This window comes from Salvelinus sp. IW2-2015, linkage group LG8, assembly GCF_002910315.2.
Source record: "Salvelinus sp. IW2-2015 linkage group LG8, ASM291031v2, whole genome shotgun sequence".
NCBI classification, from domain to species: Eukaryota; Metazoa; Chordata; class Actinopteri; order Salmoniformes; family Salmonidae; genus Salvelinus; species Salvelinus sp. IW2-2015.
Genome location: NC_036848.1, coordinates 51480261 through 51497201, shown reverse-complemented (window position 1 = coordinate 51497201; position 16941 = coordinate 51480261). Strand labels below are relative to the sequence as shown.

The 16941-nt window shown below is 45.6% G+C and overlaps 1 protein-coding gene across 3 annotated transcripts in view; it reads left to right on the top strand.

The window, feature by feature from the left end:
* mlip (muscular LMNA-interacting protein) overlaps positions 1-2301 on the top strand; it is a 53902-nt gene extending 51601 nt beyond the window's left edge. For all 3 annotated transcript variants that reach the window (XM_023993647.2, XM_023993650.2, XM_023993649.2), the window contains exon 13: positions 1231-2301. In XM_023993647.2, the coding sequence (XP_023849415.1) occupies positions 1231-1485 (255 nt within the window). In that variant the 3' untranslated portion in view covers positions 1486-2301. The remainder of the gene's footprint in view (positions 1-1230) is intronic.
* The last annotated feature ends 14640 nt before the right edge of the window (positions 2302-16941 follow it).

Genomic DNA, 16941 nt, shown 5'->3' with positions numbered 1-16941 from the left:
CTGTGGGTTGGTGTGGATAAAATGCCAGGMCCGAATTCTTATCCCAGTCCACCCATGRTCCCCCTGCACATGACCAGATGTCTTTGTCTGTTGTACAAACTGTTGTAACTATAAACAACCTTTCTCTGTTGTACCTTTAATAAAATCACATTTACGGCCCACAAACATTGTAACCTATGTGTGGCAGATTGATCACTTCAATTGACAGGCATGTTGTTTTAGTCAAACTCTGGCTCATAMRCTACCGCCTACACGGCGCGGGAACGTTTGGCTCTGAATTTGCTCACAAAACGACACTGTACATAATTCAAGAAGATCTTAATGCATWTTCCAATGAAACTGATTGAGATCAAATGGTTGGCATGCAGATGCTGAATGGATGTATCACCGGCAAAATGTGAAGAATTATCATTCACGATGGATAAAGTGAGAAACGTAAAGTGAGGGTAGGGTGATCAGCAGCTATGCAAAACAATGTGTGCATAAAGTAAAGTTTAAGTAACACATGCGCAGAACGTGATCCGGCTGTTTAGCTCTGGGGAAAGAGCCTTCCAGGGGTGCGGGACAGGAGGGAACGGGGGCGGGATGGGGCGTACTTTTTAGCCAGTAGTTTTGAAAATAGCYAGCCAAGAGGGGTCCCAAAAAAAGTTTTACAACATCACATATGTATATCATGTCAATCGTATAYGAATTCAATAAAATGCCCATATGGACCATACATTGACACGTCAAGTTCAAAACATGAGGTTTAAAAAATACAGAAGTATTTTTCAGTCSTCTGTAACAAGTGTTTCAGTAGCTCTCACACCAGATTGGAGTTAATAGATTAAATGGTTATATAACGTCTCAACATAATTTTGTTAACAAAACTGCAATTCTGGAAGTCCTTGCTTATTTTCTGTCGATGCTTTTCCATTTGCAATGGATTTGGGTCTGTGAGAGCAGGTGAATTGGTGCTCTGTCCAATCAATGACTATAATTGTCAATTACCGTAGGTCCGTGACAGTAAATACCACKACACATTGCAGTGTCCTAAGATGCTGGTTGTGAGGATAAAAATTCTGAACAAATTCAACTGCAGACTAAACTGTAACAAGAATGTTACTAATCAATTATAACATCTTCAGTAGTTTTGCAGAGTTACTGAAATCACAGCTCATAATTATTTTCTCATTGGCACAGACACTGACYTCTCTTTTTCAACAGTAACATCATATTTTTTGTCTGTAGCTTGAAAACACACTTTTGGGAAAGCTGGGGGCAGATGGCATCATAAGCTCTGGCAACCTGGCCTTGAACACAGAGAWGAACAGTGAGAATAACTTAACAACAGAAGAGGAAGACAACATCTCAATCTCCTCACTGCTGATTACTGAATCTGAGGAGCCGAACGCTAACCCTGCAAAAGATGGATCCTGGCAAGGTGGTGCGACCTCTTTCAACCTTACCAAGGTGAAGATGGAAGCCTTTGAGACGCACATTTAATTTTTTGTGACATAAATGGATGACAAAACAGAACGGGGTAGAAATTAAGGCAACACTTTATTTTAAGTGTCCGTAATAAACCATTTATAAGGCATTAATGAAGTGTGTTAACCATTAATCTTTACTCCCACATTTATAAACCTTTTACTAATCATTAGTTATTAAGTCTTTTTGCAGCCCCTAATCTAAAGTGAGTGCTATATAAGCTTTACAAATACCTTATCAATGTTTTGAGTGACCAGTGTAATTTCTCACAAAAAYATGGGCATGCCATTGGTAGACATTCCAGCAGTACCAGGTAAAATAATAAGCACACAACACAGGATATTTGCTAACATTTATGAATGTGGGAGTAATGATTAATAAATGGTGAGTACTGTTTGTAATCGCATTATAAATWGTTTATAAATGCCTTATTAATGGTTTATTACGGACGTTTCAAATAAAGTGTTACAGAGAGTCATTCCCTATAGTATTGACAAAGAGGACTTCTGATCATTATTAGCAGATGTGACAGCATGCAATAAATTCAACTGCTTTTGCTATTGTATAAACATTTATGGAATGCAACATTTTTCTGGAGATTGTAAAACTACATGCTCCACTGGGATGAAAGAMAATCCTTTTTGAAGTGATTGATATAATTACTTAATCATTCTGACTTGTATTTTGGGATAAATTAGTTTGTTCCAACATTGAATAAAATATTTTGTCATCTTTTCAAAAAGTTCATTTGATTACTGACCTTTTTAATACATGCGAATAAACATTTTATTATACATAATGCAAGTACATCTATGTGGTGTTGGTGTTGTACCTGTGTGTCCCTGTGATTTCTTTGTACTGACTCAGAACATAACTAATTGAAACYTTTCTCATTTTGACAAATTGTATATGTTATTCTACTTTACAGCATCTCTCTACCCATTTCCACTTCAGAGTTGTCAATACTTTGCACTACATACAATTAACTAAATTATAGTTAATTACAGTTTTAATTACATAACAGTGGACACATTTCTCCAGACAAGAAGCCTAGATCAAGTTAATTACAGTGGCGACCATAGTTGCTACTATATTTAGTTCTGATTGCACCATGCATGTTAAATAGACTTTTTCCTCTTGTATTTTTTTCCGTCAATCCTCGATATTCCCGAACGAAACTGCGCACATCCACAGAGAATTTCAATCTCTAAAGCAGGGATCATCAACTAGATTCAGCCACAGGCCATTTTGTTTCTTGAGTGGATGGTCGGGGGGCCAAAAATTATAACCAATAATTTGTAGACTGCAAATTCACTGCAAGAAGCCCAAACAGATKTAATATTTGACAAAAATATAATKATTTAAAACCTTGCTTACATTTATATGCTATTACATCTACACTACATGACCAYYAGTATGTGGACACCTGCTCGGCGAACATCTCATTCCAAAATCATGGGCATTAACAGCATCCACTCTTCTGGGAAGGCTTTCCACTAYATGTTGGAACATTGCTGTGGGGACCTGCTTCCATTCAGCCACAAGGGCATTAGTGAGGTCGGGCACTGATTTTGGGCGATTAGGCCTGGCTCGCAGTCGGRGTTCCAATTCATCCGATCTCGACAAACCAWTTCTGTATGGACCTCACCTTGTGCARGGGGGAATTGTCATGCTGAAACAGGAAAGGGCCTTCCCTATCAGGTATCAAGGTAAGACCCAGATGCAGAACATGTCGAAGTAACAATGTTCATTACAGCAACAGGGGCAAKGGTACAGGACGGCAGGCAGGGTCAGGGGCAGGCAGAGTGGTCAGGTGGGTACAGGGTCAGAACAGGCAAGGGTCAAAAACCAGGAGAACGAGAAAAGAGAGACTGGGGAAAAGCAGGAGCTGACACAGAAATATTGGTTGACTTGACAAACAAGACGAACTGGCAACGGACAAACAGAGAACACAGGTATAAATACACAGGGGATAATGTGGAAGATGGGCGACACTTGGAGGGGGGTGGAGACAATCACAAAGACAGGTGAAACAGATCAGGGTGTGACACTTCCCCAAACTGTTGCCACAAAGTTGGAAGCACAGAATCGTCTAGAATGTCATTGCATGCTGTAGCGTTAAGATTTCCCRTCACTGGAACTAAGGGACTTAGCCCAAACCATGAATAACAGCCCCAGACCATTGTTCCTGTTCCACCAAACTTTACAGTTGGCATACATTGGGGCAGGTAGTATTTTCCTGGCATCTGCCAAATCCAGATTTGTCTGTTGGACGACCAGATGATGAAGCATGATTCATCACTCCAGAGAACGRGTTTCCACTTCTCCTGAGTCCCATGGCAGCGAGTTTTACACCACCACTCCACGCCGACGCTTGGCATTGCGCATAGTGATCTTAAGCTTGTGTGCTGTTGCTCGGCCATTGAAACCGATTTCATGAAGGTCCCAACTAACAGTTCATGATCTGACGTTGCTTCCAGAGGCAGCTTGGAACTCGGTAGTGAGTGTTGCAATCGAGGACAGATTTGTACGCACTGCGCGCTTCAGCACTCTGTGGTCCTGCTCTGTGAGCTTGTGTGGCCTACCACTTCGCGGCTGAGCCATTGTTGCTCCTAGACATTTCCAATTCACAATAACAGCACTTACAGTTGACTAGGGTAGCTCTAACAGGGAAGAAATTTGAAGAACTGACTTGTTGAAAAGGTAGCATCCTATGACGGTGCCACATTGAAAGTCACAGCTCTTCAGTAAGTCCCATTCTATTGCCAATGTTTGTCTATGGAGATTGCATGGCCGTGTGCTCAATTTTATARACCGCATATATAGTGTATCTCTCTATTATACGTGGGAATACTTTGGATTTCCAAAATGAAAATCACCTGGAGATGATTTGCTGGTGTTTTAACAGTCATATGTCCAACAATAAAACACTTTTTTGGGGGGGGTCAAATAAAATCACCTGTTCAGTTGGGGAATCCTGCTCTAAAGGCTTATCAAGCGGCTCTCCGATCCATTCAGAGGTTTTCTTTAACGACGATAGGCCTCAAAAATTWGCATTCTAATATAGAGAACCACTGAACAGACATTGAAGAAATCCAACAGAGTTGTCAACATCCATTTGAATATTTAYAAAAATGTGTTGTTGATATGATTAAAAACAATCTTTAAGTTTGGACTGCTATATTCAAAATGATGGACAGCTACAATTGCACATGTTAAAGGTAGACTCAGCGAAATGACGTTGCCACACACAGCACCTCAGATATTGAGATGAGCGAGATGCAAGACTTCACACGCAGTATCTGTGCTTGTGCAGGGGTTCACTTCACACTGTTCCCAGCGTGGTAGCCTTGGCATCAAAACAGAGGAGGGGTTGAGCCTCGCGCTTCAACACTCTTAGTTGTTACGGAAATTGACCCACTATGCTGTTTACTTTCTGAATCTACTGGGTATCGCTAGTTCTAATACTGTATGTCAAATGCTAATTCAGCTAATTCATATTTGTTGAAGGAGAAAAATATTATCACATACATCCTCACTCAAGTCAACCAGCGTATGTTGATTGTATATCTATTGTACATCGAGTATACAAAACATTAAGAACAACTGCGCTTTCCATTGACATAGATCAGGTAAATCCAGGTGAAAGCTATGATCCCTTATTGATGTCACTTGTTAAAGCCACTCCAATAAGTGTAGATGAAGGGGAGGAGACAGGTTAAAGAAGGAGTTTTAGGCCTTGAGACAGTTGAGACATGGGATTGTGTATGTGTGTCATTCAGAGGGTGAATAGGCTAGACAAAAAATTAAGTGCTTTTGAACGGGGTATGGTACTAGGTGCCAGGCGCTCTGGTTTGTGTCAAGAACTGRAACGCTGTTGGGTTTTTCACACTCAACAGTTTCAAGAATGTACATGTGTATCAAGAATTGTCCACCACCCAAAGGACATCCAGCCAACTTGACACAACTGTGGGAAGCATTGGAGTCAATATGGGCAACCATCCCTGTGGAACACTTTTGACACATTGTAGAGTCATGCCCCGACGAATTAAGGCTGTTGACGAATTGAGGTATTTGTGCTTTAGGCTAGAAACAGCCCAACAAATTCTAAAGAAAGATACAACTCTGATGCACATTTTTGTTTTGTGTCTATGGCATTGACTGTCAATGAGTCATAAATATGTTTACATGTTTTTACTTTGCTTTGAATGGGAATTAAAAGTCATCCTGTAACATGTGTGAGTCGGTTGCCATCAGTTGAGCTATTCAGTCTCTGAAAACTGCACAAAGTAAAGGCCTTAAGCATTACATTTTGGTTGTGTAATTAAAACATCCGGATAAAGGAATTTCTACCTCCAACTTGGCACGTACGAAAATTTCCAATTTTGAAATGTGCACCAAAGTTTTACAGCAYACTCAGCTTATTACACCTGCTACTGTAACGTCCTGACCAGAGTTATTATGTGTTTTGCTTGTTTAGTGTTGGTCAGGACGTGAGCTGGGTGGGAATTCTATGTTGTGTGTCTAGTTTGTCTGTTTCTGTGTCCAGCCTAATATGGTTCTCAATCAGAGGCAGCTGGTAATCGTTGTCCCTGATTGAGAATCATATATAGGAGGCTTGTTTTGTGTTGGGATTTTGTGGGTGTGTAACGACCTGGGTGTCGGGGGGGGTGCGAAGTCAAACGCAGGAAACAGCAGAGCTTCAATAAGTTGAGTCTTTAATCCCCAACTGTCCAACACAATGTCCAACACGGGACGAACTGGGTGAACATACACGGTTCGCAACGACCGAGCCACAATCCCAGTCCACAAATACAATCTCCACTCCCGAAATCCAAAAGGTTTACAAAGTAACAATCCCGCACAAAGACGCCTACGGGCTGGCTGACAATAAAGCCATACTAATTACCCACTTAACTGAACACAGGTGTAACAAATACCACATAAGGAGGGGGAGGAAAGAGTCAGTGGCAGCTAGTAGGCCGGTGACGACGACCGCCGAGCGCCACCCGAACGGGAAGGAGAGCCTGCCTCGGTTGAAGTCGTGACAGGTGATTGTTTCCTGTCTCTGTGTTTGTGTTCTGACCAGATAGGTCTGTCTCGGTTTTCACATTTGTTATTTTGTTGTTTGTATAGTGTTCCCATTTATTGTCAGATTAAACATGTTGAACACTAACCGCGCTGCATTTTGGTCCTCTCCTTCAACTATGGAAGAAAACCGTTACAGAATCACCACCAAACCCGGACCAAGCAGCGTGGAAACGGGCAGCAGCAAGCAGCAGTGGTACAAGGAGGATGGACATGGGAGGAGATTCTAGACGGAGAAGGACCCTGGGCAGAGCCAGAGGAGTGTCGCCGCCCCAAAGCGGAGCTGGAGGCATCAAAAGCGGAGAGGCGGCATTATGAGGCGCTTGCAAGGCAGAGCGGCTGAAACCCGAGAGCTCATCCAAAATGTTTGGGGGGGGGGCTAAAGGGTAGTGTGGCGAGGGCAGGTAGGAAACCTGTGCCCACTTCCCATGCTTACCGTGGAGAGCGGGAGTACGGGCAGACACCGTGTTATGCGGAAGAGCGCACGGTGTCTCCTCTACGTGTGCATAGCCCGGTGCGGGTTATTCCACCTCCCCGCACTGGGCGGGCTAGAATGAGCATTGAGCCAAGTGCCATGAAGCCGGCTCAACATATCTGGCCTCCAGTACGCCTCCTCGGGCCGGTGTACATGGCACCAGCCTTACGAATGGTGTCCCCGGTTCGCCTACACAGCCCAGTGCGGGTTATTCCACCTCCGGTCGGGCTACGGGGAGCATTCAACCAGGTAGGTTCGGCAGGCTCAGTGCTCAAGGGAGCCAGTACGCCTGCACGGTCGGTATATCGGCGCCACCTTCCCGCCCCAGCCCAGTACCTCCAGTTCCAGCACCCGCACTCGCCTTTGGTGCGTGGCCCCAGCCCAGTACCATCAGTGCCGACACCACGTACCAGGCTTCCAGTGCGTCTCCAGAGCCCTGTTCCTCCTCCACGCACTCTCCCTGTGGTGCGTGTCTCCAGCCCAGTGCCTCCAGTTCCGGCACCACGCATCAAGCCTCCTGTGCGTCTCCAGAGCCTGTACGCACTGTTCCTTCTCCGCACTCGCCCTGAGGTGCGTGCCTCAGTCCGGTACCACCAGTTCCGGCACCACGCACCAGGCCTCACTGTGCGCCTCAGCAGGTCAGAGTCGGCCGTCTGCCCAACGCGCTGCATGCCGCTGCCCAGCACCGTCTGTACTGCCTGCCTGCCTACGCCGCCTGCACTGCTCGTCTGCCCAGCGCCGTCTGAGCTGCCTGCATCTGTCTGCGCAGTCTGACCTCGTCGCCAGCGCAGTCTGAGCCATCCGTCTGCCCAGCGCCGTCTGAGCCATCCGTCTGCCCAGCGCCATCTGCATCGTCGGCCAGCCATCTGAGCATCGTCTGCCCAGGCCATCTGAGCCATCCGTCTGCCAGCGCCATCTGAGCCATCCATTGCCCAGCGCCATCTGAGCCATCCGTCTGCCCGCGCATCTGAGTCATCCGTCTGCCCAGCGCATCTGAGCCGTCCGTCTGCCCAGCGCCATCTGAGCCGTCCGTCTGCCCAGCGCATCTGAGCCGTCCGTCTGCCCAGAGCCTTCAGAGCCGCCCCGTCTGTCCCGAGCCATTGAGCCGTCCGTCAGTCAGGAGCCGCCAGAGCCGCCAGAGCCGCCAGCCAGTCAGGAGCGCGCCAGAGCCGCCATCAGTCAGGAGCCCGCAGAGCCGCCAGCAGTCAGGAGCCGCCAGAGCCGCCAGCCAGTCAGGAGCCGCCAGAGCCGCCAGCCAGTAGGAGCCGCCAGCGCAGCCAGTCGGCCAGAGCCGCAGCCAGTCAGGAGCCCCAGAGCCGCCAGCCAGTCAGGAGCCGCCAGAGCCGCCAGACAGTCAGGAGCCGCGCAGAGAGCCGCCAGAGACAGTCCAGGAGCCGCCAGAGCCGCCAGACAGTCAGGAGCCGCCAGGCCGCCAGACAGTCAGGAGCGCCAGAGCCGCCAGAGCAGTCATGAGCCACCAGACAGTCATGAGCTGCCTCAGTCATGAGCTGCCTCCAGTCATGAGCTGCCCTCCAGTCATGAGCTGCCCTCCAGTCATGAGCTCCTCAGTCATGAGCTGCCCTCCAGTCATGAGCTGCTAGTCCGGAGCTGCCCAGTCCGGAGCTGCCCTAAGTCCGGAGCTGCCCTAGAGTCCGGAGCTGCCCTAGAGTCCGGACTGCCTAGAGTCGCGAGCTGCCCTAAGATCCGGAGCTGCCCTAGAAGTCCGGAGCTGCCCTAGAGTCCGGAGCTGCCCTAGAGTCCGGAGCTGCCCTATTGAGTCCGTGATGCTGCCGCTTGTTATTGGTTCCGTTTGTTGTCCGCTCTCTCTCCCTTTATACAGGTGTCGTTGGCCTACTATTGGGCTGCAGGTCGTCGGCCCTCTCATTCCGGTGTCGCCCCTCATTCCGGTGTTGCCCCTCAGTCCGGTGCTGCCCCTTAGTCTGGTGCTGCCCCTTAATCTAGTGGGGTTAATTTGGAGGGTGGTCATTTTGAGGAGGCTACGAAAGCGGGTAGTGACTATGGTGGGGTGGGGACCACGACCAGCTCCAGAGCCGCCACCGTGGACAGACGCCCACACAGACCCTCCACTAGACTTTATGCTGGTGCGCCCGGAGTTCACACCTTAAGGGGGGGGGTTATGTCACGTTCCTGACCTTATTTTTCCTTTGTTTTACTTTGTTTAGTTGGTCAGGACGTGAGCTGGGTGGGTAGTCTATGTTTTGTGTTTCTATGTTGGGGTTAATGTGTTGCCTGATATGGTTCTCAATTAGAGGCAGGTGTTTGACGTTTCCTCTGATTGAGAACCATATTAAGGTAGGGTGTTCTCACTGTTTGTTTGTGGGTGGTTGTCTCCTGTGTCTGTATGTTTTACCACACGGGACTGTTTCGTTTTGTCGTTCGTGTATGTAGTCTGTTCCTGTTCGTGCGTTCTTCGTTTATTTGTAAGCAATCAAGTCCAGGTCTGTCTACATCGTTTATTTGTTTTGTAGTTTGTTTAAGTGTTTTCGTGTTTCGACTTTACTTTAATAAACTGCATTATGTCTACATACAACGCTGCATTTTGGTCCGACCCTTACTCCTTCTCCTCATCCGAGGAGGAGGCATTAGACAGCCGTTACAGCTACAGCTATTGATGTTCATAGGTCAAATTTGGAATATCCTGTCTTTTTGGGGTATTGTCAACACTAAATATGTTAAACAGTTAAAATGTAGTTTTTGTGTTTAATTGTACATATAAAACTAAAAACATATACATTGTATCAATCCAGAGCATCCTGGACGAGCCCTCATATATTACGAAACCATCTAGCTAGCCTAATGATATTGCTGCTCACGCTAAGTCTAGGGGTCCTAGGCCTAGCTAAATGGTCTAAATGTGGACTCGTTGAGAGCGTCGATTGGCTAATGGCGAACAAGTTGCATCATCCATTAAAGAAAAGTACAGCTATCATGCTCGGAAATAAGTTACAGTATAGTGTTCAAAAACCATAGGAATAGATTGGTTTTTATGAATGCTATTTTTGTATATCTTTGTATATTTGTTTTTTGTGTGTAACATCTAACATATTTTCTGCTGAAAATGCTGTTATCAAGTTAATTCCCTTAGTATGTGATGTCGGAGTTCACAATGTGGGAGAAGTCGGAGCACAGGTATGATAGATAAGTTTCCCACTAGTAATTACAAGATGGAGGGGGGTTTAAGTGGATTTTTTCCATATGCTCGTATTTATGAATTTATGAGATGTCATGAACACAGTATAATTGTGCTCAAAATAACTAAATTACCTTAACTCAAAACATCCCTCTGGAGAAGAGCTATAGGTCACTAAAAATTCATTAACCTCGTCTGATGCAGAACGATAGAAACTGAAATTATTAGACTGTGTATGGGAACCCTGAGCACATCTCCTCTGAATTAATTGTTTTAAGTCTGGACTCTTTAGTCAATGTAATGCTCGTCAACGTCACTTCTTTCAGCCTCGAATTCATCCTTTTATTTCTCTTCAACATCCAATCAGATACACACTGATTCAGACCCCTTGACTTMTTCCACATTTTGTTACGTTACAGCCTTATTCTAAAATGTATCAATCTACACACAATAACACATAATGACAAAGCAAAAACAGGTTTTTAGACAATTTTGTGAATGTGTTTCAAATTTAAAAAATGAAATATCACAGTTACATAAGTATTCAGACCGTTTACTCTGTACTTTGTTAAAGCTCCTTTGGCAACTATTACAGCCTCAAGTATTCTTGGGTATGATGCTACAAGCTTGGCACACCTGTATTTGGGGAGTTTCTCCCATTCTTCTCTGAAGATCCTCTCAAGCTCTGTCAGTTTGGATGGGGAGCGTTTCTGCACAGCTATTTATAGAGATGTTCGATCGGGTTCAAGTCCGGTCTCTGGCTGGGCCACTCAAGGACATTCAGAGACTTGTCCCGAAGCCACTCCTGCATTGTCTTGGCTGTGTGCTTTGGGTTGTTGTCCTGTTGGAAAGTGAACCTTCGCCTCATTCTGAGGTCCTGAGCGCTCTAGAGCAGGTTTTCATAAAGGATCTCTCTGTACTTTCCTCCGTTCATCTTTCCCTCGATCATGACTAGTCCCCCAGTCCCTGTCGCTGAAAAACATCCCCACAGCATGATGCAACCGCCACCATGCTTCAATTCAAATAAAATAAAATGTTATTTGTCACATGCGTCGAATACAACAGGTGTAGACCATGCAGTGAAATGCTTACTTTCAAGCCCTTCACCAACAATGCAGTTTTAATAAAATGCCTAAAAAATGTAAGAGAGAAGAATAACAAATAATTAAATAGCAGCAGTAAATAACAATAGCGGGGCTATATACAYGGGGTACCGAGTCAATGTGCAGCGTCACCGGTGTCAATGTAATTGAGGTAATATGTACATGTAGGTAGAGTTATTAAAGTGACGATGCATAGATAATAACAGAGAGTAGCAGCAGCTTTAGAAGAGGGGGGCGGGGGGGGCAATGCAAATAGTCTGGGTATTCATTTGATTAGATGTTCAGGAGTCTTATGGCTTAGCAGGTAGAAGCTGTTTATAAGCCTCTTGGACCTAGACTTGGCGCTCCGGTACCGCTTGCCGTGCGGTATCAGAGAGAACAGTCTATGGCTGAAGTCTTTAACCATTTTTAGGGCCTTCCTCTGACATCGCCTGGTATAGAGGTCCTGGATGGCAGGGAGCTTGGCCCCGGTGATGTACTGGACCATACGCACTATCCTCTGTAGTGCCTTGCGGTTGGAGGCCGAGCAGTTACCATATCAGGCTGTGACGCACTCCGTCAGGATGCTCTCGATAGTGCCGCTGTAAAACCTTTTGAGGATCTGAGGACCCATGCCAAATCTTTTCAATCTCCTGAGGGGGAATAGGTTTTGTCGTGCCCTCGTCATGATGGTCTTGGTGTGCTTGAACCATGCTAGTTTGTTGGTGATGTGGACGCCAAGGAACTTGAAGCTCTCAACCTGCTCCACTTCAGCCCCATCGATGAGAATAGGGGCGTACTRCTTTTCCTGTAGTACACAATCATCTCCTTTGTCTTGATCACGTTGAGGGAGAGGTTGTTGTCCTTGCACCACACAGTCAGGTCTCTGACCTCCTCCCTATAGGCTGTCTCATCGTTGTCGGTGATCAGGCCTACCACTGTTGTGTCATCGGCAAACTTAATAATGGTGTTGGAGTCTGGCCTGGCCGTGCAGTCATGAGTTGTTACGTTCCCCAGTTTCTGTGTTGTGGTTTGTTAGGTGTGTGTTTCAGGATGGCTTCCTGAAATCCCCCCCAAGCAGCTGATTGGTCGACTCCATGGCTAATTGGAGAGCTGACCCCGCCCCCTCGTCAGGACGCAGCTGTCTCCAATTACCAATGCCTTCTGAAGCTATGTAAAAACCAGTGTTCTGTTGCTCAAAAAGAAAGATCATTGCAGACAGATCATTGCTGAGAGATCATTGCTGAGAGAGGAGGTTGATGGCTGAGGGTCATTATGTTGGTGGTTGCTAACAGAGATGGTTATGTTCTGTGGTTGTTGCTGAGAGAGAGAGCTGATTTGATGTCCTGTCTTGGTTGTGGCTCAGAGACAGGTTTTGTTAAGTATTTTTGGTATGTGTGTGCTAATGGAACTGTGTTTTTGATTCTTGAAATTGTTTAATTACATTTGGATAATTCTGATTCAGTTGTTCCCAGGGGGGAAGGGGAAGGCACCTAGGGAGTGCTTAGGCAAGAGGCCCGCGGGCATACATATACCCGTAGTATATTCACTGTCTAGGCACACTAGGAAAGACCTGGGCGGACCACCCCCTGTATTTTGGTTAGCGCKCCAGGTGGTGCTAAGTTAGGTAAGTAGTGGGTAGGCAGGTAAGGTAGGAGAGGGGGCTTTGATATTTACTTTCTGTGCTTTGGTTCCGTCCAGCCCCTTTTCCCCAAAATTCCCGTGTGACGGAATAAATTCCTTGTAAACGGTACAATTCTCTGCCTTTTGTCATCCTTACTCACACCTACAGTCCATACCTCCTTCACTTCACGGAGAGTTGAGTTGTAGCAGGGTGTTGCATTCCCTCTTCATAGAGGCCTGCGTAACACAGGGAGTACAGGAGGGGACTGAGCATGCACCCCTGAGGGGTCCCCGTGTTGAAGATCAGCGCGGCGGATGTGTTGTTACCTACCCTTACCACCTGAGGGTGGCCCGTCAGGATGTCCAGGATCCAGTTGCAGAGAGAGGTGTTTAGTCCCAGGGTCCTTAGCTTAGTGATGAGCTTTGAGGGCACTATGGTGTTGAACACTGAGATGTAGTCAATGAAAAGCATTCTCACATAGGTGTTCCTTTTGTCCAGGTGTGAAAGGGCAGTGTCTAGTGCAATAGAGATTGCATCATCTGTGGATCTGTTGGGGCGGTATGCAAATTGGAGTGGGCCTAGGGTTTTTGGGATAATGGTGTTAATGTGAGCCATGACCAGCCTTTCAAAGCATTTCATGGCTACAGATGTGAGTGCTACGGGTCGGTAGTCATTTTGGCAGGTTACCTTAGTGTTCTTGGGCACAGGGACTATGGTGGTCTGCTTGAAACATGTTGGTATTACAGACTCAGACAGGGAGAGGTTGAAAATGTCAGTGAAGACACTTGCCAGTTGGTCAGCACGTGCTTGGAGTACACGTCCTGGTAATCAGTCTGGCCCTGCGGCCTTGTGAATATTGACCTGTTTAAAGGTCTTACTCACATCGGCTGCGGAGAGCGTGATCACACATTCGTCCAGAACAGCTGATGCTCTCATGCATGTTTCAGTGTTGCTTGCCTCAAAGTGAGCATAGAAGTTATTTAGCATAACATGTATTTAGCTCGTCTGGTTGGCTCGTGTCACTGGGCAGCTCTCGGCTGTGATTGCCTTTGTAGTCTGTAATAGTTTGCAAGCCCTGCCACATCCGACGAGCGTCGGAGCCGGTGTAGTACGATTCGATCTTATTCCTGTATTGACATTTTGCCTGTTTGATGGTTCGTCGGAGGGCATAGCGAGATTACTTATAAGCTTCCGGGTTAGAATCCCGCTCCTTGAAAGCTTCAGCTCTACCCTTTCGCTCAGTATGAATATTGCCTGTAATCCATGGCTTCTGGTTGGGGTATGCACGTATAGTCACTGTGGGGATGACGTCATCGACACACTTATTGATGAAGCCAGTGACTGATGTGGTGTACTCCTCAATACCATCGGAAGAATCTCGGAACATGTTCCAGTCTGTGCTAACACAACAGTCCTGTAGTTTAGCATCTGCTTCATCTGACCACTTTTTTATAGACCGAGTCACTGGTGCTTCCTGCTTTAATTTTTGCTTGTAAGCAGGAATCAGGAGGATAGAATTATGGTCAGATTTGCCAAATGGAGGGCGAGGGAGAGCTTTGTACGCATCTCTGTGTGTGGAGTAAAGGTAGCCTAGACACCCCGTGTCTTACAAGAGGCTGCTGTTCCATCCTACAGATAGAGTGTATAACCTGCCAACTGTATGTTATTAATGTCGTCGTTCAGCCACGACTRGGTGAAACATAAGATATTACAGTTTTTAATGTCCCGTTGGTAGGATATACGTGCTTTCAGTACATCCCATTTATTTTCCAGCGATTGAACGTTAACCAACAGTACGAATGGCAAAGGCAGATTAGCCACTCTTCGCCTGATTCTCATAAAATACCCCGATCTCTATCCGCAACATCTCAGTTTCTTTCTCCAGCGAATGATGAGGGCCTGTTTGGGTGTTTGGAGTATATCCCGTCCAACTCATTAAAGAAAAATTATTTGTCCAATTCGAGGTGAGCAATCGCTGTTCTGATGTCCAGAAGCTATTTTCAGTCATAAGAGACGGTAGCAGCAACATATGTACAAAATAATTTACAAACAATGCGAAAAAACAAACAAAATAGCATGGTTGGTTAAGAGCTAATAAAACAGCAGCCATCCTCTCCGGCGCCATCTTTCTCGCCACCTTCACCGTAGGGATGGTGAAAGAGTTTCCTCCAGATGTGACGCTTGGCATTCAGTCCAAAGAGTTCAATCTTTGTTTCATCAGACCAGAGAACTTTGTCTCATGGTCTAATAGCCCCTTAGGTGCCGTTTGGCAAACTCCAAGCAGACTGTTATGTGCCTTTTACTGAGGGGTAGGTTCCATCTGGCTACTCTACCATAAAGGCCTGATTGGTGGAGAACTGCAGAGATGGTTGTCCTTCTGGAAGGTTCTCCCATCTCCACAGAGGAACTCTGGAGCTCTGTCAGAGTGACCATCGTCACCTCCCTGACCRATGCCCTTCACCCCCGATTGCTCAGTTTGGCCAGGTGGCCAGCTTAAGGAAGAGTCTTGGTGGTTCCCAACTTCTTTCATTTAAGAATGATGGAGGCAACTGTGTTCTTGGGGACCTTCAATGCTGCAGAAATGTTTTGGTACCCTTCCCCAGATCTGTGCCACTACACAATCCTGTCTCGGAGCTTTACGGACAATTCCTTCGACCTCATGGCTTGGTTTTTGCTCTGACATGCCCTGTCAACTATGGGACCTTATATAGACAGGTGTGCACCTTTCCAAATCATGTCCAATCAATTGAATTTACGACAGGTGGACTCTAATGAAGTTTGTGGAAACATCTCAAAGATGATCAGTGGAAACAGGATGCACCTGAGCTAAATMTTGAGCCTAATAGCAAAGAGCCTGAATAAGTAAGTAAGGTATTTCTGTATTTAGGTTTAATACATTTGCAAAAAAATCTAAAACCTGTTTTTGCTTTGTCATTATGGGGTGTTGTGTGGAGATTGATGAGAAACATTTTTTATTTGATCTATTTTAGAATAAGGCTGTAACGTAACAAAATGTGGAAAAAGTCAAGGGGTCTGAATGCTTTCCAAATGCGCTGTATATGATGTACGATCTGTTCTAGTAACTTTATCAAATCCTGATACATCCAACGAATCATTCATGTAAAAACCAGCACACRGGTATAATTGTTCCTCATAATCCTTTTGTCCCACAGCTTCCCGACAGATGTAACGTTTTCATAATAAAATCAGGTCAAATTTCTTTGTCACATGCGTCGTAGAGAACAGTTGTAGGCTAACAGTGAAATGCTTACTTACGAGTCCTTTTCCAACAATGRAGAGGTAAAGATAAAAATMTAAAGAAAAGTGTTTAATGGTGACCCGAGGTATAAATACAGTGAATAATGAATCGAAATAATGACAAAAAATATTATGGCAATATATAGGGAGGAGAAATAACATGGCTATATACAGGGAGTACCAGTACCGAGTCGATGTGCAGGGGTATGAAGTAGTTGACGTAGCTACTATATGTACTGTACATATAGGTAATGTCGGGGTAAAGTGACTAGGCAACCGGTTAGATAATAGACAGTGTTAGCAGCGTATGTGGTGAGTGTGAAAGTGTGTGTGTGTGTATGTGAGGTGTCATTATGCATGTGTGTGCATGTTATAATTGTGTGGGCGTATGTAGTGTGTGTGTATGTGTGTGTTGGGGTGTCAGTGTAAGTATGTGTGAGCATGTGGGTAGAGTACAGTGTGTGTGCATAGAGTCAGTGCAAGAAAGTTAGTTTAGAGTCAATGCAGGTAGCATTGTCAAGCCATTTGATTAGCTATTTAGCCGTCTTGTTTAGAAGTCTTATGGCTTGGGGGTAGAAGCTGTTCCAGACTTGGTGCATTTTGTTATGAACGTAAGGAGAGACTATTAGTATATTTTAATTTTATTTAAAAGGGGCCTTGTCGGTCGTCCTTACCACATCCTTCATTATTTCCAGATAATGTACAGACTGTCTGCGTTCATCCCTTACCTAAATATTACAGTAGGGCTACACACATTGTTTCTTAAGCATAACCACACACCGTTTGTAAGAAG